General features: G+C 49.9%; 1 protein-coding gene across 7 annotated transcripts in view; it reads right to left on the bottom strand.

Annotated features, from left to right (window-relative positions):
* The window catches only part of HMCN2 (hemicentin 2), a 150438-nt gene extending 130114 nt beyond the window's left edge, over positions 1–20324 (bottom strand). For 2 of the 7 annotated variants that reach the window (XM_074362397.1, XM_074362396.1), the window contains exons 1-4: positions 19763–20198; positions 4111–4181; positions 2788–2946; positions 1834–1956 (exon numbers count right to left, since the gene is read on the bottom strand). In XM_074362397.1, coding sequence (XP_074218498.1) covers positions 1834–1956; positions 2788–2946; positions 4111–4181; positions 19763–20015 — 606 coding nt within the window. In that variant the 5' untranslated portion in view covers positions 20016–20198. Of the gene's footprint in view, positions 1–1833; positions 1957–2787; positions 2947–4110; positions 4182–19762 lie in introns of all 7 variants that reach the window. The other 5 variants (XM_074362394.1, XM_074362399.1, XM_074362401.1 and 2 more) reach the window with 4 other exon arrangements.
* Between the last annotated feature and the right edge of the window lie 6343 nt (positions 20325–26667).

Below are 26667 nucleotides of genomic sequence, written 5' to 3'. Positions count from 1 at the left end.
TCCGGCCTCTACCCAGGGGCAGCCAGTCCTGGCCATCAGAGGTCCCACCGCATCAGATGTGTGCTGCCCAGCCAGGCTCCGATGGCAGAAGGCTGGCACCATGGCCAGGAGCCAGGGGTTCTCCCCAGGTTCCAAGCCTTGAGGGAGAGGCTGAGGGAACCCAGCCCCACATCTGCGCAAGCCATCCTCCGACCCCCTCGCCCAGCTGCCTGATGTCTGATTTCCCCCCAGCAGGAACCCAGTTTCCGAGCAATTACCCAGACAGGACACCCCTAAGACAAGGATCAAGCCATCACCCCACTCAAATGCCTCCCTTCCCGGCTTGGGCAGCTCGGTGCCAGAGCAGGCTGACATGCCAAAAAAATAAATCCCACTGTGTCTCAAAGAACCATAAACGCCTTCTGTCAACAGAGAGGAAGGCGCTAACCTAAACATGGCCCTGGAGACCGTAAATACACAAAGCACGAAACTCTCTCCCGGAGGCGGCAGCAGGGCTGGTGGCCACGGTGGCCTCAGAGATGCGGCTCCTCTCGCCTTCCTCTTCCTCAGGCACAAGGGACCCCATGTCTATCCTCCAGCTACTTACCAAGCACCTGCTACATGTTGGTGGGGAAACGGCAGCAAAGAGGACCTTAAAGGTCCTGCTCTCAGGGAGCTCACAGCCTGGCGGCATTAAATAATCGCACGGTTGTAAAATGACAATGATATAAAGCAGCACGGGGAGCTGGGAGAGTGTAATGAAAGGAAGCTTAATCTTGACAGGAAATTGAGGAAGGTCTCCTTGACGAGGTGCATTTCAGCTAAGACTGGGAAGATGAGAAGGAGCCGGCAGGGAGGAGCTGGAAAAACAAGCCGCATGAGCAAAGGCCCTGGGGTAGGAAAGGCACACGGCACTGAAGAAAGAGCAGAGACAGCAATATAGGGCAAAAGGAGGATACAGGTGATGTGCTCAGAGAGGGGGAACTCAGATAAGGATCTAGACCTTCTCTGGGGGACAACGGGGAGGGACCTGTTGGTCAGATTTGTTTTAGAGGATCTGGGGGGTGCAGGAGCCAGCTCATACAGGCTCAAGAAAGCTAACTGTGAGCGTCACCTCCCAACTCTGCCCTGTGACTTCATGATGGGAGCTTGAAACTAGCCAGAGTAGGAGTATTTACACCATGGAAATGGGCATTCTTGTTCTTTCCTGAGAGACTGAAAGGGTCTCTGAAAGGGTCCCTCTGGCTCCTGAGAAGGAACGGACGTGTGGGGCAGAGGGGAAGCAGGGAGACACCTGAGCAGTTGCTGGAGCCTGGAGGGGAGGAAGGGCAGGCACTCGGTCAAAGACCGAGATGAGGATGCAGACTCCTGGTCAGTGCCGGGCCATTGGCAGCCCTGCATGCCAGGGCCGAGCAAGCCCCTCCCTGCCACGTCCCCAAGCAGGACTATCTCTCCCAGCAACACAGTCTGAATCTGACAGACCCCCTACATGCTCCTCCACCAACCCTGGGTTCCCCGACTCTGGGGAGAAGCACCCCCCAAACACACACACATATCCATTTCTGCCAAGCTTTGCTAGATCCGTCCTGCCAGCTTGGACCTGCTGGGAGACACACGCTAAAACCCAGGCTACTCCTTCAAGTCCCAGTTGCTTTACTTGCAAAACTGAGAAACCTACAGCACCTGCCTTTGGGGTGGGTGAGAGGGCTCAACAAGATGCTATCACAAAGCCTTGAGCGTGGACCAGGCTTCCCGCGCCTGCCGGGCGCCGAGCGCTCAGCGCTGCCCATCTGTGATGGCAGTCAGCCACCGGGCAAAGCCGCCCAGAGACGCGGGGTGTTAGCGCAGGCTCACCTCGGTCACCTGCTGCTTGTCTAAGTGGAACACCTGCCCAGAGCTGGCAGCTGCGATCTCCTCGTAGGCCAGGTAGCCAGGATGCGTGCGGTCGCCGCAGTCCCCTGTCAGCACGAAGACCACCTAGGAGACAGACAGGCAGCCTGACTCACGGCTTCCCCGCCGTCTTCTTCAGGCATGAGCGGTAGGGCTGGGACCAGGGAGGAATGACTTGGAGAAAGCCCCTTTCTCTCTCTGGGCTCAGGCGATGCGTCTGTTAAATGAGAATGACAAGTATCCACCCCGTGGGGGTCAGGACCGATGCAGGTCAGGTGTTCATCACAGGGCCAGGAATACAGTAGGTGTTCAATAAATGGGAGCTGTATTAAATCTATAAGGAGGGGAATGGAAATCACCTCCGCTCCAAGTGGCCCCAGAGCTAGAAGAACCGTGGAGAAGCCAAGTCTGTTCCAGACGGGAGAACAGAGGGGTCTCCCAGCCCTCGAGGTCTTCCCCCAGGATGTCCATGGGATCGGCCCTCACCCTGCCCTGCACATGTCCCCTCCCCCGCACATGTCCCCTCCCCCAGCCCTCACTGTGAAAGCATGGGACAAAACCCCAGCATCTTGTCTTCCAGACCCTCAGGCGACAGGAGACGGGCGACGGGGAGCAGAGGCGACGCCAGGAGGAAGATGGATTGCACGGACTCTTGACAGGGTGTGAAAGGAGTCCGGTGGCGTGGTCTTTATCAGGACCCAGCCTCGCCAGGGAGACAGGAGGCCCGGTGGGCGGGGCCGGAGCATGAGAACACACTTGGACTTCACAGCTTCACAGCCCAGCTTGTTCGCAGGGCTGGCCGGCATGGCTGGCGGAGGCTGGACACAGGCTGTGCCAGAGAAGCGCCATCCTCCACTCTCCAGGTGGGGGGCTCGGGGCTGCCCGCGGAGACCCCAGCTTTTTCACGTGGTCGCTCACCTGCGATTGCTTAAGCTGCAGGAGCCGCAGCACCTCCTCCTTCTTGTGGTAGTCCTTGGCGCGGGCGTCCGAGAAGACGTAGATGAAGGAGCCAGGGTTGGCGACCTCCACGGCGGCCTTGATGGCCCCTACGCTCATCTCTGGGCAGTCGCCGCCTCCCTGCAGGACAAGACACATCATTGGCTGCCACCTACCTCCTCCCTGCGGGGGGCCCACCCAGGGATACCCCCAAAACCAATGGGAGGTGGGGGTCCCCTCGAGCAGTCTCTGTCCTGCACGTCCAAGGGGCAAGCCAGGGCCCCAGCCTCTCCCTTCCCTGAGGCCCAGGGTAGCAGCCGACCTGCTTCATGTATCACTCACTCACTCACCCACGCCTGAGCCACACGGCCCCTCCCGTGGAGTCTGGATGGGAGGCAGACTCCAACAAGCACAACACGATCATCTAATTACGTAGTGATGAGTGCTACAAGTGGGACAGGAGGGACGGGAGCCACCGGGGCGTCTCACAGATGCCCCAGAGAAGCCACGTGTTAGCCAAGGCTTGGAAGACAGAGGGGTAGACTGGTCGCCAGAAGGAGAGGCGGGGGGCGGGCAGAGGAAAGCATTCAAAGTCGCCTCCCTGAGTCCTCGCTGTAGCCTGCCCTGGAACTGATCCCAAATAAACGCTCAGCCCTCCCCACCCCGCCCACCAGCCAGGATCTCTCTGCAGGAAGGGAGCCGATCCCAGGCTCACGCACCCAGCACCAGAAGCAGGATTTGCATACAGTAACTTCAGTAAACACTTCTCTCCTTGGTTCACTCATTCCTTCTGTGTGCTGAGCCCTGTTCTGGGCCCTGGGGGGCTTGGCAGGGAACTAGACTGATCCTAGGGGCCCCTGTCTACAGGAAGCCAGAGCGGGGAAGACAGATGCTCAGCCAGGGTGTTCACTGTGGCCAAGAGGCCCAGGTGGCCATGGGGCATCTGACCCAGTCTTGGGCTTGGTTTGGGGGCTCCCAACTGACCCCTCTTGGATCCTCCCTCAGCTACCCCATACCTCTTCCTTCCACCCCTGCATCCATGCCCTAAATAATAAGCACCTACTATGTGCCAGGCACAGGGACTCCTGTGGGTATTTGGTTCACTGAATAAAGGAAGGAACCCTAAGAAGTACAGAATCTCCAGGACCCCTAAGCTGGAGCAGGTCCCAGGCAGAGCTGGGAGGCAGGTCATGGCGGTTGCAGGAAGCACCATCTTGGCCTCTGAGTGGGACAAAGACCCTGGCCTCTGGCATGGACTGGGAAGAAGGCCACAGGGGGCCAGCAGCCAGGGGCGGGGCAGCCCACCTGCACATAGAGTTCTCTCAGCTCCCTCTGAAACACCGCTGGGTCCGCTGTGAGGGTCACCGGGCCAATATCTGTAGAGAAGAGAGAGAGGTCCCAGTGGGCTTGGACCTCCAGACACACAGCCTCCATGGCCTGGGGCAGCAGTCACACAATGTGCCACCACCAGAGGTGACAACAGCTGAGGCCCCCACAAAATGGGAAGTGGAGGGGAGCAGCTTCCAAGGCTGTCAGCTCCGGAAGGGAGGTCAGGACACTCGGGCCCCTGGCCACTCCAAATCAGGCCCGGAATCCCAGGGGAGAGCAGAGATGGAGCAGGGGGCAAACCCCCGGTTCCTCCCTCAGAACCACAGTTCTCGATCTTTTGTGACCATGCCTCCCCTAGGAACCTCCCCTCTACCAGCCCACCCACCCCCACCATCATTGGGAAGGGAATTCTGGGAAGACAAAGAAACGGGAACTGGAGCAAACATAGTTTTGGACCACACAGCAGCCGCCCAACAAGCGTTTATTTTGACCAGCAAAAATAAAACCTTCCAGAAACTCCATCCGTCCATTAGCCCATCTGAAAAGAGCAGAATCAGATCCCAAAGGCGAGGGCGCGGAGCAGCTGGAGCTTCCATCCACTGCCAACGGGAGTGCAAAAGTGGTTCGCCCACTTCGGAAGACAAATGGAAGATTCTAAAAAGTTAAGCATGTGCCTACCATACGATCCAGCCATTCCACCCCTAGGTATTTACCCAAGAGAAATGAAAACACAGTCCACATCAAGACTTGTACTCAAATGTTCACAGCAGCTGTATTCCCCACAGCCCAGAACTGGAAATGAGCCAGATGTCTGTCAACTGGTGAATGAACAAACAAACTGTGGTACATTCATATAATCAACTACTACTCAGCAAGAAAACAGAGCAAGCTACCAGGGCAAGCAACCACATGGATAAATCTGGCAGACAGAATCCTGTGTGAAAAAAAGCCAGGCACAGGAGAGTGCCTACTACATGGTTCCGTTTATAGGAAGTTCTGGAATAGGCAGAATTAATCCAAGGTGAAAAAAATCAGAACAGAGGTTGTCTTGGCGGGGAGGGAGATCAAGGGAACCATCTGGGAAGGGAGAAGTGTTCTATATTTTGATGGGAATGTGAGTTCTGCGGGTGTATCCATTAGTCAAGAATGTAAAGCTAAGATCTGTGCATTTCAATGTATGTAAATTTTACCTCATAAAAAAAGAACCATAAAAACCGATCATCACTGAGTGGGAGGGGGGAGGAGGGGAGGAGGAACAGACGAGACAAGAGTGGCAGATTTTGGGGGGATGTTTGTTGGTGCTGGATGATGATACACGGGCTCACTGGATGTCTCTACTTACTTTATATATTTGAAATGTTCCCTAATTAAAAGGATTTTTTTATTAAAGAGCCATCATTGAAAGTCACAGCTAACATACGATGAGGATACCAGGGCACTGAAAACGGGGCCAGAATTCCAACTGGCCAGGCGGACATGTGCACAGTGGGGATTTTGCAAGCTTGTGTGGACGTCAGATTACTTAGGGAAACAGTTCATCCGAGTCCTTGGTGAACTCTCGTAATAGACTATTTTTAGTTCAAGAATTCTAAATTCCTGTCACCCTAAAAACATTCCCATTGGCAACCAGTCAACAGACCTTCATCCTTCTTGGAAAAGGAAGCACGTGGAATTCTCCAGCATTCATCCAGTTATCAAGGTAAAGTCTGGACACCAGCCTTTCTGCTGTATCCTTTAAGAATAACCCCCTGGAGGCTCCTGCCTCTCTGTTCTGTATTTATTCACTGTCCACCGTGGCCTTTATCAAGGCTTCTCCACCACCTCCCTCCTTCTGAACTCTGCAGTGACTAATTCAGCCAAGCTGTCGACCTTTGACCTCACACAGATCTGATAGGAACCCTGGTTCCGCCCTTCACCTGCCCTGGGGCCTCTCTCTCAGAGCTCACATCCCCGTCCCAAGCCTCAGTGTCCCCATCTGTAAAACAAAGCATGTAACAGCACCATCTCTTCTGGCTGAGAACCATCATTGTGAGAATCCAGTGAAGCCAGGGAGGGAAACACTTCGCTTGGCTCAGAGCAAAGGCTCAGCAAACCGGAGCTGGTCCTGCTAATCAGAGCACGCAACTGCCAGAGCTGCAGTGGGCGGCCTCACAGAGGCAGGCAGGCACTGACCATCTTGCTCCAATGAAGTCCTTCTATTCTAGTCTGACTGAGGACAGCAATAACTTTACTCAACACTGGTTACTATTTCTTTATTACATAATAATATATGTTCATTTAAAATATATATAATATTACTCATTCTAAGTGGAGCCAGAAAGAGAACAAAAAATGCCATATATCACTTATATGTGGAATCTAAAAAAAAAAGGACACAAATGAACTAATTATTTATAACTTAGATGATTGATTTCTTGAATATGTGTGAGCACATCTGACTGTCCTTTATGACTGGATTACTGCATTCTGTTGATTCTTATTTTGTGGTTGGCTTTATTCCTTTGATAACTATGTAAGTTTAAAAAGCTAAAGCTCTAAACTGTTCTTGAAACAATGAACAGTACACACATGTAAATTTTTAAACGGTGAAAAAACAAAAGAATCTCCTGACCAGCACTTGTTAGGTGCTCTGCCTGCAAGCCCCCTGCCACCCCCTAAAGGAAAGTAACTTTGCAACAACCACACTGCTTTTTGCCTAGTATAACATCCTTGTTCCTTCTCCCTTCTGCCTATAAAATTTTCCATTTTGTGTAGCTCCTTGGAGCTCTTTTTTATCTACTAGATTGGATGTTGCCTGATTTAAAGTGATATTTGATCAAATAAACTCTTAAATTTTTAAATAAAAATAAAATGACATTACTGATACTGACACTTCCTAAGCACTTATTACATACCAGCCTGCGTGCCAAGATGCTTCTGTGTATTAGTTCACGGAATCCTCCCTGGCACCTGAGAGGTCCACTTCTTACCCACATTTTACAGAGGGAAAAACAGAAGCCCAGAGAGGCTGAGTAACCTGCCCAAAGACACACAGTGACCTCCTCATCCAACCTCCTGGTGTCCCAAGCACTCGCGAGCACACGTAGAGAACCAGGGGTTGAATGGCAAACACAGGACCCTGGAAATTCCAGGAGCCCTGGAGGATCCCCTGGGCTGGAGATCCCTGGAAAGGACTTTAAGGTTGGCCTCTGTGTTAGTTTCCTATTACTAAAAGATTATTATAAACTCAGTGTCTTAAAACAACACACATTCATTTTTGGAGATCAGCAGTCCTAAAATCAAGGTGTTGGCAGAGCTGCATTCCTTCTGGAGGCTCTGGGGGAGATTCTGTTTCCTTGTCTTTTCCAGCTATTGGAAGCTTCCTGCATTCCTTGGATCATGGTCCTTTTCCTCCACTTTCAAAGCCATCAGTGTAGCATCTTTAAACATTTCCCCCTCACTCTGCTTCTGGCATCACATCTCCTTCTCTGACTGATCCTCTTGCCTCCCTTCTTACAAGGACCTTGTGATTACAGTGGGCCCCAGGAACATCTCTCCAGCTCAAGCCCCTAACTTAATCACAGCTACAAAGTCTCTTTTGCCATGTCAAGTAATACATTTACAGGTTCTGTGAGTATCTTGGGGCGTGGCACTATTCCGCCTATCACAGCCTCCGCCACCCCGTCTCTATCGAGAATGGGCTCGGGAAAAATCATAGATACAGAGAACTGAATGGTGATGGCCAGAGGGAAGGGTTTTGGGAACTGGGCAAAATGGGAAAGGTGGGGGTGGGGTGGGGTCAAGAGGTGTTAACATCCAGCTACAAAACAAATAAATCATGGGGATGTAATGTCCAACATGATAACTACAGTCAATAATATTGTACAACAGACTTGAAAGTTGCCAAGAGAGTAAATCCTAAAAGTTAACATTGTGATGGATGGTAACTGGACTTACTGTGGTGACCATTTCAAGATGTATATAAATGTCAAATCATTCTGTTGTACGCCTGAGACCAATATAAAGTTACATGTCAATTACACCTCAATAAAAAAAGTTTTTTAAGCAAAGAAAATAAAAGCCATAAAATTGGGAGAAAAAAATGAATGGACTCAGGAAAAAATGATTTGACTACAAACGTATGCACCAAACAGAACAAGGTGGAGGATGAAGAGATCTGAAGACTTCATCTTATTAAAGGTGGGGAAACTGGGACCAGAGAGGGGAAGAGAGTCCTTCAAGGTCAGGCAGGAAGATCTGGCGCTAGAGTTGATCGGCTACATCACGCAGACAGTGACCCCTTCTCTTGTTCATCATCATAGGCTTCGTGCCAACTTCAGCGCCCGGCACCTGGTAAGTGCTCAAAAACTACTGTTCAAATGAGCAAATGAATAAACACACCAATGAATCCCATTCTGCTTGGGAGGCTCCAAGTCAGGACTCAAGCTTCATTTACCTTTAAATCCTGTGCCCAGCACAAAGCTGGGCATACAACCGACATTCAGTAAATATCTGCTGAATGCCAAGCCTACCTGATCCCCAGGCCCTCCAAACACAGCACGCTGCTGCCCATCACTCAGAGAAACAGATCCAAAACGGAGCAGGAGACCAAACATGGTTATTCAGGGCATGCAGAGGGGTGACCACGCTAAGGGAGGGCTGGCCGGATGGACAAAAGTGTTGGTGATTTCTCTTAAGATAGAGGGTGGGGCCCCAGCAAAGACTGAAGGCAAGAGTTTTTAAAAGGTCTGCCCCCAGTTTTGAGCAAAGAGGGCTCTCAGGAAAGTACACACTTACAGACGCAGATGCTCACAAACCAGTCTGATTTCTTCCTTTTACTGAACAGATAATTCCTAAACTGGCTCTGGGTGCTGGCCGCTACTGACCAGTCCCATCATTCCACGGCAGGACCAGCTTTCAAGATGCCCAGAGAGGCTGAGGGCACAGAGTTCTTCTCTCCACCTGTCCTCTTTGCTGCCCGACTGCCTGCCCGTCCACCCATCCATCTACAGCTGCCAGCAGTGAGACAGAGATGGATGCCTTCTTGTCACTTATGAGTGCTGGCCCACTGCTTCATTTGTCATTCCTGGGACCTGCTGCACCAGCATCACACACCATCCTGAAGCTGCCCAGGACAGGATGCTTTCAGCAGGGTGGCCATTTCAAGACCTGTCTTCCAGCAGGACAGAGTGAAGTACCAGGACAGGGCAGGACACCTGGCGTGTCCCCATGTGACTTTGCCCACTGAGAGGGGTTGCTTGATCCCCTCTCCATCTCCCTCCTTCACCCTCCTTCATCCAGGCAGGGCTGGCTCTGGACAAAAAGCCTGAACACCTTACATCCTAACACGCTGCCCTTCCTAGCATGACGCTGATGCTGATGATGTTGACGGTGACGCTCGTGTTGATCACGTTGACGGCGACGCTCGTGTTGATGATGCTGACGATGCTGACTTTGATGTTGATGTTGATGATGCTGTTGATGTTATGAGGATGATGATGCTGTTGATAATGATGGTGGTGGTGGTGGTGGAGGTAGAAGTGGGTGATGTTGACAACAGCAGCTTCTATGATTGAGCACTTACTATTTCACAGGTGTTAGCTCAGTCCTACTAACATCTCCCTGTTAGAACTGGGGATACCAAGACTTAGAGAAGTGAACACCCTTAGTGAAGGTCGTACAGCTGGAAAATGGTAGTCAATATCTGCACTAGTTTCCTGGGGTAAAACAGCACAAACTTGGTGGCTTTAAACAACAGAAATTTATTCTCTTGCAGTCCTGGAGGTTAGAAGTCCAAAATGAAGGTGTCAGCAGTCCATGCTTTCTCTGAAGGCTCTAGGGGAGAATTTGCTCAGTGCCTTCTTCCTCTTTGCTTCCGGTGATCCTAGCAATCCTTGATATTCCTTGACTTGTAGACACATCATTACTCCAATATCCAGTCATACTGGACTCTCCTTCAGAATGATCTCATCTTAACTAATTACATCTTCAATTACCCTATTTCTAAATCAGGTCACATTCTGAGGTTCTAGGAAGGACAGGAATTCTGTGAGGACACTGTTCAGTCTAGAAAAATGTCCAAATCCACATACTTGGCTCCAAAGCCTGTTCTCTTTGCCACTGGCTATACTGCCTCCAAAAACGATGGTGATGATGATGACGATGACAGCTATCTTTGTTTAATATTTAATATATTAAGCATCAGATTCTCTTCTTTACATTTGACCCACATTCACTCAGAAAAACCTCACAGCAATCTATGCAGCCTCCTATTTATTAACCCTGTTTTGTAGACGAGAACTTGAGGCCTAGGGAGGAAAAGCAGACGGCCTAAGTCTCACAGCGAGGAAGCAGCAGAGATGAGATTCAAACCTGGGTGCAAATGACCCCCAGTCTCAGCCCTCAAACATGGATGAAGCTACAGACCCTTGGAACTTGTCCCCCAGTCCTTCATTCTGCTCCTGGAGGGGGAGGGAGGTTCGTGACCGAAGGTGAACCCTTGCCAGACAGCTGGGTAGATGTGGCGTGCAGTCCCTTAGGCCGCAGGGATGATTAAACCCATGACCTTGGCTCCACTTGTGCTGTTCTTGAGCATATGAGCCCCAGAGGCCTGGCCCAGAACCATCTCTCCATAGACAAATGTTTTCCACTCAACAAGAGGAGGGTGTGGAGCCTCTGGGACAGGCAAGGACCGTGCACAGGAAGAACCCCCCCAAGCCTTCATGCAGGTGATGCTCCAGCCCTTCGCCCAGTCTCATGTGTCCCAGTGGAATCAGTCAAGGCCACAGCCAGGCACTAAAGGTCCAGCTTCAGAAAGGCCTCACTCATGTCTAGGACTCTTCCCAGAGCCTACCCTTCCCATCTCTTTCTCAAAAGCAGGACGTGAACACCAGGACCCACTCTGGATGTGCACACACCCCCTCCTCCAGCCTCAGTGACCCCGGGCAGGGTCCCACAATCTGCCACGATTGTGGGCGAACTGTGCCCCCTCCCCAGGACTCAGTCCTCCCATTTCTAAAAGAAAATGAAGTCGAGGCCGCCAGAATTACAACAGTTCCTGAGCCCAGGGCTGGCTGAACTGATTCCCTTGAAGACCCTGCTGAAGGACAGACATGGTGGGTCAGGAAGCACTGGGCAAGGGGCTCCTTCCAAAGAGCCAAAATGGCTCCAGAACCTCAGAATCCTCCTCTCCCTCCTCCTTGGTGTCCAGGAGTCGAGACCCTGAGTCTCCTAAGGGCCTCCTCAGGAGGGCCTCTTGCCCTGAATACCTGATGGATTCTGGACCTGCTGAGTGTCCACATCAGCCGGTGCCCCCCATCTTCAAGGATTCACACTCCTGCCAGCCTCAGAGCCATCATTTCTGCTGTTCCCTCTGTCCATTGTGCTCCTCCTCATACTATATGGGCCTTCCCCTACCCACCCAGCTGCCCCCCACCTCAACTCAAAGCCACTCCTGTCTCCTCACCTCTCACAGCAGCCTGGGGCCCTCTGTTAACAGGGATCACACAAGTTAATGAACTTGGCTCTTCGCTGCAGGCCTGACTGGACTGACGGAAGGTGTCTCAGCAAGCTGGCACTCTGCCTGGTCCATGGTAGCCTCCGAGAATCGCAGATGAAGTGAGTTGAACAATGGGGCTGTCAGGGATCCCTGGGGACCAGGTCGACCTGAGGCACTCAGTGCCCCCAGCCCCGTGGGTGGCCTCCCCACCTCAGACTCACTGCATCCTTTCCTTGCTGCTTCTCTACTCGTAGGCATCCCCAGCCTGTCTCTCCCCTCACGCCCCTGCCCTGCACAGTCATGCCTACAAAGATGAGGCAGGAAAACCGCCCTTTGATGAGGGGCCATCAGTGACAGGGACATGCCTCATCCGCTCACAGCTCACAGGCCTCCAAGGAGAGAAGCACCAGGGCCAGGGCAGGGGGCTGGATTTTTCTCGCAGAGCAAGGACTGACTGTATCTATTTCATGATGAGAGGCTGGTTAATAGCAATGTCACTCCGGGGTGCAGTGCGCGCACACACACACACACACACACACACACACATTAGAGCATGCAGCCGCAGACACAGCTGCCCCAGCTCACAGGCAGTCCTGTGAACTGAACATGTTTGCTCTGCCTGCATCCTTGCCACTGACCAACTAAAACCTCCTCTTCCCCAGGGAAAGCTGACTGTGCATCTGCCGACCCAGAGAAGATGCTCAAACTCACCCTCAATCAGACATATGCAAATTGAAACAGGTCACCACTTCTCACCTACTGAATTAGCCAAAAAGGGAAGGGTGGTGTCCCTGGATGCCAGCAAGGGTGTGCAAAGAAAGCAACCTCCCACTCTTCTGGTAGGAGGGCAAGATGGTACAGCATTTTCAGAGGACAGTTTGCTGATATCTATTAAAATAGAAAATGCTCACATGCCTTAAGAATGCAATTACACTTCTGAGCATCCATCCTATAGATATGTTTTTGCAAATGTGTGGGTACTGAAAGCAACTTATTTTCCACAATATGGGGATGGGTGGATAAATCAAAATAAGATAAATTAAGATCCCTCCTGTAACACCTTCTGTAGCCATTAAAATAATGGGGTGGGTCTGTATTTCCTACCATGAAAAGATATCCATGATATATTATGTGGGAGAGAAGGAGCAAGTTGCAAACAGTACGCATAGTATGATCCCATTTTTTATATAATAAAAAAGCTAAGTGTATGTATGTATTCAACTGAATTACACACACACAGCCTCAAAGCAGACAAAATTATTAAAAGGGTTTGCATCTCTTGAGAGCAGTGTTATTAGAACATGAAACAAGCATGTATTAAATGTGTAAACTTCTCAGGAAACTTAATAATTTCAGTTATTAACTAAAAGAGCTAAGCCCTGATGCCAAAGCTGGACAAAACCACAAAGGAAGAATATCACTTACTGATCATACATACTGAAATAAATGCCAAACTCCTAAACAAAACACCAGCAAATAGAACCCAGCTGTCTATTAAAGAATGATCTACCATGACCGAGCAGGGTTTACCCAAGGGATGTGGAAAAGGTCAAAACGAAAGGAATCACATCAAGTCAACAGGAGAAAAACCTTACAAATATCTCAACAAAGCCAGAAAGTCACTGGCTAAAATTCAGCACCTATCCCCCACCTGGGTTTTTTGTTTGGAGCGCGTGTTCTTTTTCACCCTTAGCAAATTAGGGATGAAAGCATCTTCCTTCACCTGATGAAGAAAAAAGAAGCAGCATCAAACAACGATGTACAATCAGAATGCTGTACAAGACCGATTTCAGCCACCACCATCACTTAACACTGTTCTAAGAGTTCTAGCTGCTAACTACCACAAAACGTTCCAAACAAGCAAATTATGTGACTGGAAAAGAAGAGACAATATTATAACTTGGAAAGGCTGTGGCTGTCAGCTAAGAAAACTCAAGGCACTACCCCCAAAAATTAGAACTGTTTTTTTTTTTCTTCAGTAAGAAACTTGGAAACAAAATAAATGTATGAAAATAAAATGCTTTCCAACATATTAGCAATACTCATTTGCAAAAAATGTAATGGAAAAAAATTCCTGGTCAAAATAGTCATACGAAAACCAAAATATTTAGAAATGATCTTAAAAAGAAATGGGTGGAAACTATAAGGAAAAAAAACCTATAAGTTTTTACTAAGGGAAATAAATATGTGGAAAAAAGGAAGAAGTCTCCTAGATGGAAACAACTGCATTTTTTTAAATGATAATTCTTTCCAAAATCAAGATTTAACACAATTCTAAGCAAAATCATAGTAGGAATTGGGGGGGGGGGGGTTGACTAAGTTTTTCTACTTTTCTTCTGAAAGAATACACATTCAAGAATTTTTGAAAATGAAGAAGATGGATAAAACGAACATGAAAAAGGTGCAGGGGCTACATAACTCTGGAAATAAGTTGAGTCTATAAGACTAAAGGTAAAGGAACTGTATTCTAGTTAATAAAGTTGTTTTGCAGGGGGTACAAGTTAGCAAAGCTAAGACCAGTATAAGTGTACTGGAGCTGAACAAGTAAGTGGGCAGTGGGTGATGGATGAGCCAGGTTAGCCGCTGTTGGAGTGGGAGGTTGTAGACAAGCAAGAGTAAGAGGTCGGAAGGATTCAGGTTGTAAGGAAGGAGAGCTGGAGACATCAGAATGGACTCATGTTCAGCTTGATACAGATACAGATGGTTACATATAGAAATATTTTTAGATATATACAGGTATATGCACAGATTACAGGTACAGGAAGTATCTCCCTGCTGTCAGCTAAGGGTCTGGAAGCAATGACACCCCAGTGGCAACAAGCACACCTAGCACTCAGATTTTCATGTCTATTACCATCTTTTAATAAAAGGAACTAAGGCTCCTTAAATTGCTCGTTCTAGGACTGAGGCAGGAAATAGATGAGCCTGGAAGATCTTACTAGTGTCAGAATGTAAGAAAGTGCTTTAAAAAAAAATTTCACAACAATGGGGTATGTCAAAGACACACAGAAGCCAAATCAAAGTGCTTCCAATGACCAAAGTTGGAAAAACTTGAGCAAACAAAATAAATAAAGTAGTATTGGATTATAACTCAAAGTATAAAACAGGTATCTATTAGTCCATACTGATATATATAAATGATTGAATAAATAAATAAATGGGGCAAAGAGTCAGCTGTCATGCAGAAGAAGTCCAGATGATTCATGCAGACACTCCACGTTCAAGGAGATGGACCACAACTGCCTACTTCTTAAGTGTGGGATGCGTGTAGTGACTTTCTGACAAAGAGGACGGTACAGAAAGGGAGAAAGAAGAAAGTAACTTCACACTGAAGATGCCTGACAACCTTAGCCAGCTGATCACAGTCAGCATCAACACTGAGAAGTCACTATTGATAGCAAGTACCTTTGATCTGATGTGATGAGAACGTCATTGTTCCTCTGTTGTCTTCCTCCCATTGCCTGGTCTAACTGGAGAAAAACCTCTGGCAAATCATGACTGAGGGACAAAATCTCTAAGCAGTTCTCATCAAAGCTGTCAAGATCATCAAAATCAAAGTCTGAGAAACCATTACAGCCAGAAGGAGCCAAGGGGACATGACAACTAAATGGAATGTGGGATCCTGGCTGGGATTCTGGAACAGATGTTAAGGAAAAATTGAGGCAATCTGAACAAAGAATGGACTTCAGTTAATAATAACATATCAATACTGGTTTGTTAATTGTAATAAAGTTACCATCATAATGTACAATGTTAATAACAGGGAAAGCTGGGTGCTGGGTATATGGGAATGGCTGTACTACCTTGGCAATAATTCGGTAAATTTAAAAGTGTTCGAAAGTTGAAAGTTTATTACAATTTTTAAACTGTCAACTGATGAATGGATAAAGAAGATGCAGTATGTTTAGATGTATACACATTTAAACAATGGAATATTATTTGGCCATGAGAAAGAAGGAAATCCTGATGTTTGGGACAACTTGGATGGATCTTGAGGGCATTATGCTAAGTGAAATGAGTCAGACAGAGAAAGACAAATATTGTATGTTCTCATCTATATGTGGAATCTAAAAAAAAAAAAATAAGTGGAACTCATAGAAACAGAGAGGAGAGTGGTGGTTACCCAGGATCAGGGAGTGGAAGAAATGGAGAGATAGTGATCAAAGGATACAATCATTCAGCTATAAGGTGGATAAATTCTGGGGATCTCATGTACAGCATAGTAATTATAGCTAATAATACTATAATACGTACTTGAGTATGTTGCCAAGAAAGAACATCCCAAATGTTCTCACCACAAAAAAGAAATGGAAATTATGTGAATGACAGAGATGTTAGCTAACACCATAGTGGTAATCACTTTGCGATATATAAATGCATCAAATCAACACACTGGACATCTTTAACCCAAAATTATGTGTCAATTATATCTCAATAAAGCTGGGGGAAATTATTTTTTAAAAAGAATAAGAAAAGAATTTGACCTAAATACTATAAACCCAGATAATGAATCTAATGTGCTCCTGGCACAAGAATTGTCAGACAATGGGGCAGAACAGAAAGCCCAGATAAATTCTTTAAAGTAATTCTGGATAAACGCAGGATCCAAATGAATGAAAAAGAAAGGATTATTCAAAAAATAAACATGAACAATAGACTATCCCATTCTAGGAGAATTACATTAAATTATTTTTGACACCATTCACCAATTTTTTTAAATCCCAGGCTAAAAAATTAAATATGAAGAGAAAAAAGAAAACAAATGGAGAAACTCTAGAACACGTAACTAACTGATCTTGTGATAGGAAAAAAAACCCTGAACTGTTAAACAAGAAAGTGAAGAAATTACAAAGGGAAAAAAAAGTCCATAGATTTTGCTACATGAACACTTAAAACTTCAGGACTTCAGGAACCACAAATACTAAAAGGCAAGCCACCAGGAAAAATACTAACCACATGACAGAAGACAATTAATGTCATCAATATAAAGTCCTCATACTGACTGATAAGAGAACCACTAAAATCCCCACGGAAAAATGAGTAAAAGAACCGACAATTTACAAAAGAAGAAATCCATACACAAAAAAATCTAGTGAACACTTTGAAAACTTCCTGAACCTCACTAGCAATTAAAACAAGAAGATACCATTTTCCATCTTCTGAATTAGGGGGAAAATGTTTTATCCTTATTCCTTGGTGTTGGGGGCAGCTACCCTGAAACAGTCTGCTCAAATGCTTCTGGCAAGTTTAAACACCCAAAACATTTTGGAAAACAATTTGAAGAGTTGTCCACCCACTCCGTGTGTTTAAAATGACCTCGGAACTCCACTTCCAAAAACTTAATCCAATGGGGCGGGTGAGGGGAACGAATCAAAGATGCAGACAAAGATATACACACCAGAGTGCTTTCTGCAACATTTTAATAGCAAAAAATGGAAAACAACCTAAATTTCAGCCAAAATATAACCATTAGCAAAATTCTAGCTTTGTGGTTTGGGAACATACCACTTTTTTTTTTTTTTCAATTTAAAAACTTTTAAAAACTATTTCCAAGCACAGGTTCTTGGTTTATCTCCAAGCATGTGCAGTCCAGAACCACTGAAACTTGCCCTGCAAAGAGTGGTCTTTGGAGTTAGGTGAGGATTTCCTTTAAGAAGGCTCTCCCAGAACGCAGTTCTGGGGGGTCTGAAGTGTTAGCTAAAATCCCTGTCTCTTAGCTCCTCTTCTACCAAAGGGAATTCCATTGGTTGATTCAAAAGACACAGTCAAACCTAAACTACAGCTCCAATCCCTGCTCAGAAGCCCTCAGTGGCTGCTCACAACCCATAGAAGGAAATCTCAGTGCTCTGAGTCCTCAGTCCCACAGCCATAGCCCGGACCGATCTCTCTTCTCCTCACTTTCCCACTTCATCCTTCCTACACCCCAGCTTGCACACACAACTGTCCCTACATGTCAGGCCCCAGCCAGCAAGCCCCACGTGCTCAGGGAGCCCTCTGTCCCCACTGCATCCCTGGCACCCAGCATCAGCCTGATAAGTGGTCAAAAGCTGATAAATTTCCCTTCATGTTTTTCAAGTTCCGCTCCAACGCTGCTTCCTCAGAGAGCCTTTGGTCCTGACCGATAGCCAGGAGCAGGTACCTGAACCACCAAATGGCCTGTCTACCCACACCCTGGTGTGAAACCTTCCCCTTTCACACTGGGAGCCTCAGCAGACTGTGCACACAGCTGGGGCTCAGTAAACGCTGAGGCCGCCTCCACTGGACCTGAGGTGTCCGTAGGGAGCATGGTTCGGGGAGGAGGATGGGGTTTTTGTTTCACAGAGGATGGAGCGAAGGCTGGAGAGGCACATACCCGCTCAGCGCCCAGAGACAAGAGGAAAGATTGGGGCATGGAAGCAAGGCTTCAAGGAGCTGGCGGCCAGAGAGGAAGCAGTGAGGACAGCCCTTAGGGGCCCCAGCCTGGGCCCCAGGATACCACATCTGGTTCCAACAGGCTGCTATTCTGCCCTGAAACTGCAGCCAAGCATTCTGGAGACAAATATGGGTTATGAATAAGAAATGACATCAGCCTGGCAGGTGGCTTTGTGTTAAGTCCCATCCTTGTCCTGAGCCTCAGTTTCTCCAATTGTAAGACAAAGGGCGAATCAGATGAGCTCTCAGCTCTCTCGGTGAGGTATCTTTGGAAGCCTAAGCATGACCCAGCAAGGGAGTGAGAAAGTTGGAGAGATAGAGTGTGAACTGTGTCTGAGCTGAAGCCCCAGGCAACACCTCACATGTCTTCACAGTTCCCCCAACCTTGTTGCTCCTGACTCCCAGGTGGGAGCTGTCCTTATGATGTTCCCAGAAATCTTTTTCTAGACCCCTGGCATCTGGGCTTTGAGCTGCAGAGCCCTGCAGAGCCCTGCAGAGCCCCACAGAGCCCAGAACTCCCAGCAGCAGACGGATTCCACACTCAGCCTAGGGGCTGCATGGAATAATGCCACACACACTGTTGCCCATCTTTCAAATATCTGTACTGATGCTGTGATTAATAAAGGAAAATTCTTCTAGAAGGGCTTACTACCTCATACAGCCTCGGGTCATTGATACCTTCTCAGCACAAGAACACTTTGCAGTACAATTCTGCAAGGATTCTGCCATTTTTATTTTGGGGGCTTTCTAAAGCTATCCTGGATAGAGAGGTGGACAGATGGAGAGACGTGATAAAACAGAGTGAAATTAACCATAGGATCGAGGTGGTGGGCAGGCAGGTGTTCATGTACCCCCCCCCCAACACACACACCTATTCTGCTGTAAGTCTAAAGTTTTCCATCAAAAATGCTGGTGAAAAAGCAGTCCTGCCACTCAGAAAGTTGGGAGTCTGAGCTCGCTGGGCAGGTTCCTTGAAACGCCCCGCAGTGTGGTCTTCCAGGAGCCTTTTCTAGGACACGTCCCTAACACTGAAAGATAGGAGGCTGCAGGCGACGACGTGCCAACTGCCGGGGAGAAGGAGGCAGTGAGGGGACCTGCCAGTGAGAACAGGGCAGGTGGAGGCTACCTGGCTCGAGAAGAGCTGCCCTTTTCATACCGAGAACAGGTGAGGGGCAGGACGGCACGGGTGAGTTCGCCCGCTTTGCGAGGCAGTGGGAGCGCTTCTGGCCCCTGAAACCCACGCTGCGAGAAAATTTTAAGAATTAACGAAAAGCAAAACCGCAAACCCCGCAGAGGCGAATGCGGGTCAGGCCCTGGACACGAAGGCTCCACTGCAACCTCTCGGCAAGTTTGGGAGGCAGTTCACACCTCGTTTCATAAATGGGGAAAGTGAGGTTCCAGACGGTTCGGTCACTTGCTGAAGTCGCACAGCCAGGAGATAGCTGCACCGCATTTGCCCCCGCCTCTCTGTCACTGGCCTGACGAACACAAGCCGGGAGGCGCGCGGGAAGGGGAAAGCAGGTTCGGGGGGGAAGGAAGGGGCAGCCGCAAGGCCTGCCCCAGGTGCCAGGGGTCAGGCAGAGTGAATGCGCCAAGAAGGCGTCCCCGCGGGGCCGCAGTGCAGCCGGCGTGGGCCCAGGTGCGCCCGGGGCGCAGCGCGGGAGGGTGAGCGCACCGGGCGAGGGCGCCAGGCCCGGGACGCGGGGGGGGGGGGCGCGGGGGAAGCGGGGGGGGCGCTACCTGGGTCGTGGAAGGGCACCAACGCGTAGTTGCCGATGGCCTGGCCGCCGCGGCTCAGGCTGCGCTCGAGAATACGCGAGGCGCCGTCCATCACCTGCATCAGGTCGTCCCACATGGAGCCGGTGACGTCGAAGACGATGGCCAGAGTGGCGTCCCCCGTGGTAGGGGACAGGGGCGTCCCGGGGGCGCCCGCCGCCGCAGCTGCCGCCGAGACCGCCATCAGCAGCCGCAGGAGCGGCGTCCGGGGCATCATGCTGAGCGCGGCCGAGGGGCTGCGCCTGCCGCGGGGGAGGCGCGCAGGTCCTTCCGAGCGCGACGCCCTGGTGCGCCTAGCGGCCGCCCGACGCGCGGCTGCCGCGCGACACCTCGCTCCGTCGGGCCGTGGCCGGTGCGCGCAGGACGCGGGCTCGCGGCGGGGTCCCCCTGCTGGGAGCCCGAGGCGGGTCCTAGAGCCCACCCCGTTCAGGGTCACGGGCCCGCCTCCTCCGCTCCCCTCCACCGTGACTCAAACTTTCCCGGCCCCGCTGGTCGCCAGTCCAGACCCGAGGTTAGGGGAGGACGCGGGGCGGACGGCAGAAGGGAGCTGGGGCCGTGGCCAAAGCAGAGAGGGATGGAAGCACCGGCAGCACTGGACACCTGCGCCTCCCGGCGACCGCGCGCCCGGCTGCGGGGGCGGGAAAGGGAGGGGGGACACCATGGCCCCTGCCCTGGAGGGCCGCCCACGGACCCTGATTTTTGTGGCTTCCTCCACCCAGTCCCCTAAAAACTCCCCGACACACACACACACTGCAACTCTCTTTCCGCAGAGATCTGTGCTTCCCAGTAACTGTCTATTATTACTGCTATTATAATCAACTAATGTAAGTTGAGCAGCTACCATGTGCTAAGCGTTTTCACACAGTTATCATTTCCTTGAATGCTCGCTGCAACCCTAGACAGGGGCACTAACGTGAAACCCATTTTACAGATGAGCAAACTGAAGTTCAGTTGTTTGCCCAAAGTCACTCAACTCTCAAGTAGTAGAGACTTGATTAGAAGCCAGGTCTAGAAAACCTCCCAAGTCCCTGGCTGTGCTGCCGCCCCTAAGTATTACAAGACACTGTCATAGGTCATCTGATGACTCCAGAGAATGGGTGCAGCCCCTCTGCCCACCTGCCTCACCAGATCACATGGATTACACATGAGGGTTCTGGGACACCCAGGAGGTGCTATTGGTGCTTCCTGGGTCCGTATGGTCACCTTCTCCCAGACAGTGCTCCCTTCCACCATCTGGAGAGGGTCAGGTACCCCACCACTGCTTGTCCCAGGCTGTGCTCTCCTGGCTTATTTCTACACCTCTCTCCCTACTCGAGCCCCCTGAGGGCGAGGCTGCATCTTGGTTCCCCCATCAGCTCCAGTTCCCAGCCCAGCCCCTGGCATATGGTGGGGACGCACTCAATACTGCCTGAATAAAGGAAAAAGAGACAGCTTTTGTGGGTCTGCCTGGTTTTGAGAGCTACGGGAGAGGGGCCAGCTCGGTCCTCTTACTCTTCAGTCCCTCCTCGGGGAAGATCATGCTCCCGGGACAGGGACAGGCAGCCCCGTGGACATGGCTGAAGGCTCTGGGTCTGTATGTTGGTGGGTGGGGGGTGGATTTCTCCAGCCCCTGCCCTCCCAGAGCACTTAACCAGGAGGAAGCCCCCTACATCCCCTCTATAACTGCTCCCTTCTCCATCTCAGCTCAGACCCCACCTCTGAGGCTACTCTTGCCCTGGGACCCCCCCCCAGCCCCTGTCTGACCCCTTGTCCTAGCACTGACCACACTGTGTCACCAGTGTCACCCTGCCCCTCCCACCCTGACTGCGAGTTCTGTGGGAGCAGAGACCTGGTACCTGCACGTGGTCAGTGCCTGATGAAGATTTGCCACATAAATAGGTCAACAAGTGTCAAAGAGGCCTGGTGGCTGGGCACTGGCCATGGCAACACACATCTTCAGGGACTCAGTTCTAGACCAGGGCAAGGCCCTTTTGTAAGAAGGCCTGGGGTCTGAGGGAAATGGTCTCCGGGTTGCTGTCTGTCTCACAGTATATGTGGGAGCCAAGCACTTAGACCAGGTGACAGTAGAACTCACAGTCGAGCTCATGGGAAGTTGAGTCACCTGTGCTTCCGCACACTGGCTCTTTAAATCTTCCTGGGCTAGCTGTGGCCGGCCCCAGGGTCTGGGCAGGGCTGGGCCAGCTGTTGGAGAGAGAAGAGAGGCCCCAGCTGTGGGAAGGCAAAGGCAAAACGGAGCCAGGAACCAGACAGGGCTCACAGACGGCGACATTTCAGGCAACATGCAGGGGATCTTTGAGGACAGACCTGCCTTCGGTCATTCACTCTGCAAATCCTGGCCAAGGCTAAGCGGGGTTCCCAGCACTCTGCTAGGCACTGCTGGGGGAGGGAGGACACACAGATGTGCAAAGCGGGCGTCCCACCCTGGGGGGAAGAGACATGTAAACAAGTAATTCTAAGTCAATGAGGTAAGTGCTAATAGAGGAATTACCGAGAACTCTGGGAGCTCACAGGAAGGAGTGGCTGAGCCTAAGGGGTCAGAGGAGGTCACAGATTGAGCCTGAGAAGCCTCTAAGAACAAGAGGGGAAAGGCATCCGAGGAGCAGGAACAGCATGTGCAAAGGAAGGAGGACACGAGAGTCCCACTGCCAGCCCGCACGGCCGGAGGGTGATGGCAGAGGAGAGGACAAAAGCTCTGCCTGTCTTTACAGAGGGCATGGAATTTCTGCATAGGCACTGGGGAGCTATTGAATATTCAGCTGGAAACAACCTGCTCCAATCTGCATTTCAGAAAGGTCACAGCAGCAGCAGTTCAGAGTAGAGCTTGTAGATGTCAAGAAGCCATAAACCTCTTCCCCGAGGACCTGAGCCAAAGAAAGCAAGAAAACGAATGTGACCATGAATTTGAGTCCCCAGATAGCCGTGAAGCTCTCACCCTCTCTGGCTCTTGGTTTCCCCATTTGTAGAATTACTAGAGATGGATGGGGCTGATAAGATGACCCCAATGGTTCTTGTAGCCCCATCACTCTAGGACCACCTCCGGGGTCCCTTGGAGACACAGGAAGGATGAGAGGGAACATCTGAGCTCATTGTGGCAAAGCCGCCCCCTGTTGCCATGGAAGGGAGCCTTGGGCAGGCACCCGTCATCCCACCCAGAACGGCCCAGCTGAGCCTCTCCGGGGGGCCCATGGGCCCCAAGAATGTAACTATGGTCACCCCAGTGACAAGACCCACAGTCCCAAGCTGAGCACAGAAGGCCAGAGAAAACACAACCCAACTTCATCAATCAATTCCCATCCCACCACTTCGACGTTACGAGCCGCCTGGGAGCCCACATTTTTTGAACTCAAGATAATCCACATTTTTCCCCCATTTCCAGAAGAAGCAATCTCAGGGGAGTTATTTGTTTCCTAACATATCACATGTTTGCTATGGAGAACACCGTGGGTCTGGCCCGTCCACTTAGAAGAAGCATGCACTGTTACGGCTGACCCGGCCACACTCAGCCTTGGCTTGGAAATCCAGTGATGTCCACTGTGTCTCCATGGGGATCCAAGACCAGCTGAGGGGCTGGATCAGAACCCAGGGCCCTAGACACTTGGCTGGTCAAAGAAAAGGGGCCCCTCCCTTCCTTCTGCTTCCTCATGTCTCACCCCCTAAATGCATCCTAGTCTTGCCCACATTAAAGCCTCTGTGACTCTAACACCCGCCTCTCACCTCATGCCACCCGCGTCCTCTTCCTAAAGGAACCTGCTCCATTCCCCTGAAAGAGTACAATTCTAAAGATGGGTAGCATTTGCCCAGTCCTTACTGAGTGCCAGACCCTCTGCAGAACGCCTCCTTCTTAGATTTCCTCTAACGACCACTGAGGTCAACATCTACCCTTCGCGTGACAGATGGGGAAACTGAGGCTCAGAGCGGGGAAGTCCTGTGTCCAGGCTGGACTTTGCATTCACACCTGCCTTTCTCCAGGACCTGTGATCAGCTCCTCCACCCCACGCTGCCTTAGAAACAGGGCAGGGCGTGATTTGTACAGGACTCCCACCAAACTAGAGCTGACGTGGTGGGCAGCTCCTCGGGCTGGACTCGGACTCAGGTTTCAGACACTTGGCACCTCTGAAATGCCCTCAAGTCAGATCCTACCCATCCGCCTGGGGAAAGTGAGAGAGAGAGAAGCCACCGTGTAGACAAACAGGCAGGTCTGCCTGTAGTTCTGTGATCCCACCCCCAGGGCCTGAGAAGTAGAAGCAGCCTCAAAGCCTTGCTTCTCTCTTCTAGAAGGAATTGAAGAATTAAGCAAGGGCCCGGGGGAACAGGACTCTTGGGGAGTCGAAGGAGCTGACAAACAACTGGGGAAGATGGAGCTACTGAGGATAAGGAGGAGGAGCCAGGGCATCAGGATCTGCAGAACCGTGTGCAGGCTCCCAGCAGCCAGCGCTTGAGTGATTTACTGCTGAATCCAATCCCTCTGCGGGACCAGCCTCCAAATCACATGTACCATAAGGAATGGTTTGAGATGGTCCCAAGAAATACTTAAGCGGGTCAAGAGTTACAAGAACTGTTGCTCATCCCCATGTTTGCAAGAACAAACAATTCAAAGAGCTAAACCAGAACCGAGAGCTTGAAGACTCGCTTCCCATCACCCAGACCTGGCCCACTGTCTCCTGGATGGAACTCATGTGTCACTGAGCTCCCCATGCTGTCGTCAGAGGAGAAAGACCCCGCCTCATTGGCAGGGGTCACTGCTCACTGTACTGTACACTAAGCCTTCTTGTCACTTATGGCCATGATGTCACCTTTATCCTTATCATCTGTGGCTGGCAGCAAAGCCAGAACGAGTTGAAGTTTACTGTCTGTCCCTTTTACTCTCTTGTTCTTTCTCTCTCTTTCTCTCTCTTTCATCCCCATAATTAAAAATTCCACTGAACTGCTTTGTACATTTTGGCAGACACTGTTAGCTTCTTACCCTAAAGTTTTCCCCGCATCTTCCTGGAAAGCCTGGCTTTCCACCCTGACTTTCTGGTTCAGGCGTCTACCCTTCTTCCACATGACTGGAGGAGGAAGTGACCCATTCCCCTCTCCAAGGGAAATTCTGATTGGTTAGATCGTGCCTGTGGTCCCATTCTCCTGGCCAATGGTTGGGCTGGAAATGGGCATTTGATGCAGATCTGGCCAATGGGACATGAAGGAAACTGTGCTAGTGTGTCTCCAGATGAGACACAAAAGAACAAGGTCATAGGACTTACACTACCTGATTTGAAGCCTTATTGTAAAGCAATGGTAATTAAGACAGGGACAGGCAAAAAGAAAGATAAATTGGCAAATAGAACAAAAAAGAGAGCCCTGAAATAGATCTGCAAGTACAATTGATTTTTGACAGACGTGCCAATGGGAATCCTTTTAGGTAATGGTTTTGGAACAACTGGATATCTGTATGGAAAAATAATGAACCTGGATCCCAACCTCACGCCACACACACAAATTAAGTTGAGATGATTCACAGGATGAAGTGTAAAAGCTAAACTATAAAGCTTCTAGAAAAACAGGCACAAGGAAGAAAGAGCCCCTCTTCTTCCACTCAGTGATGTTGTGTCTGCATAGGACCCCTGGAACTTTGCAGCCTGAATCCAAGAGGAAGCCAGCCTGATGAGAGCAAAAAAGCAAAGGGAAGAGAGCTTTGGAGCCGCCCTATGTATGCCTTTCTCGTCCCATGCAATGATACATTTTCCTTCCAAGCTGGCCAATTGCATTGCATTCTCTGTTCCTTGCAGCCAAAAGCATTCTTGAGACATGCCTTCCTTGTTTCCCCCTTATATGGTGGACAGCTTTACACAACTATTTCTACTCAAACAACAAGCCAAAAAGCCATGCACAGTGATCTTCATGAGTAGCTAAAGGAATTATCAAACAATTCTTCTGTACCTTGGCTTTTTCAAGTGTTGCCTTAGGAATCCAACCTCCAGCGCAGGTGCTGCGGTACCCCAAGGAAAGAATCGTGACTGTCCACTGCAGAAGACGACCCACAGGATAATGTCCCCCAAAGGACAGAGACCACATTTGACTCAGTGTCCTTCACATCGCCAAGCTGTAGCACATGGTAGGAGCTCAGTAAGTAAGTGCTGTGTGACTGGATGGATAGCACAAGGAAAGTCCTAGCCCTTGCATTCATCGTTTGAATGAATTAAACTCACAAGCTTAATCAGTACAATTAAAACCCCATAAGCAGTTTCCTAATTCCTTTAATAATTCCCCTTAATTTACGTTCTCCCATTGTTTGAATAATTTCCCCCAGGTGTCTGAAGAGCATGATCAGAATTGGGCAGTCTTTGTGTTGGGCACAGGGTCATTAAAGCCAACAATTCTATAAAGCCCCATCTGTCCCGAAGTCAGGACTTCTGTCATAGCCATATTGCCCCTCCTGTCTGGCCTAAATGCCAAGCATCAGCCCCACTTCTTCTGTATTAAGGGGCACAGATGAAGGGGTTCACTCCAGAAGTCCCTGTGATAGATACAGCATTTGGCTCAGACAGGACATTGCTCACCCTTCCCCATCAGTACATTAGCTTGGACTGTGTTCAGCAGACTGGCTCCTGTCAACCAGAAGATGCAAAAAGCCTGTCTCCAAGGTAATGGAAGGGAAGCCTGACAGCCCAGAAAAATCACTGCAAAGCATTTAAAGATGACAGGTCAAGAAAAGCAGGACGGTGGGAACATAAGATGGGGCAGCCGCTGTGAAAACCGTTTGGCAGGTCCTCAAAAAAATTAAGCACAGAATTACCATCTGGTCAAGCAATTCCACCCCTAGGTATCTCCCCGGAAGAATAGAAGACAGGTGTTCAGACAAAAACTTGTGCACCAACATTCATAGCAGC

Source organism: Camelus bactrianus, chromosome 4 (genome assembly GCF_048773025.1).
Source record: "Camelus bactrianus isolate YW-2024 breed Bactrian camel chromosome 4, ASM4877302v1, whole genome shotgun sequence".
Taxonomy (NCBI): domain Eukaryota; kingdom Metazoa; phylum Chordata; class Mammalia; order Artiodactyla; family Camelidae; genus Camelus; species Camelus bactrianus.
This window is presented reverse-complemented; position numbering and strand designations above follow the sequence as displayed.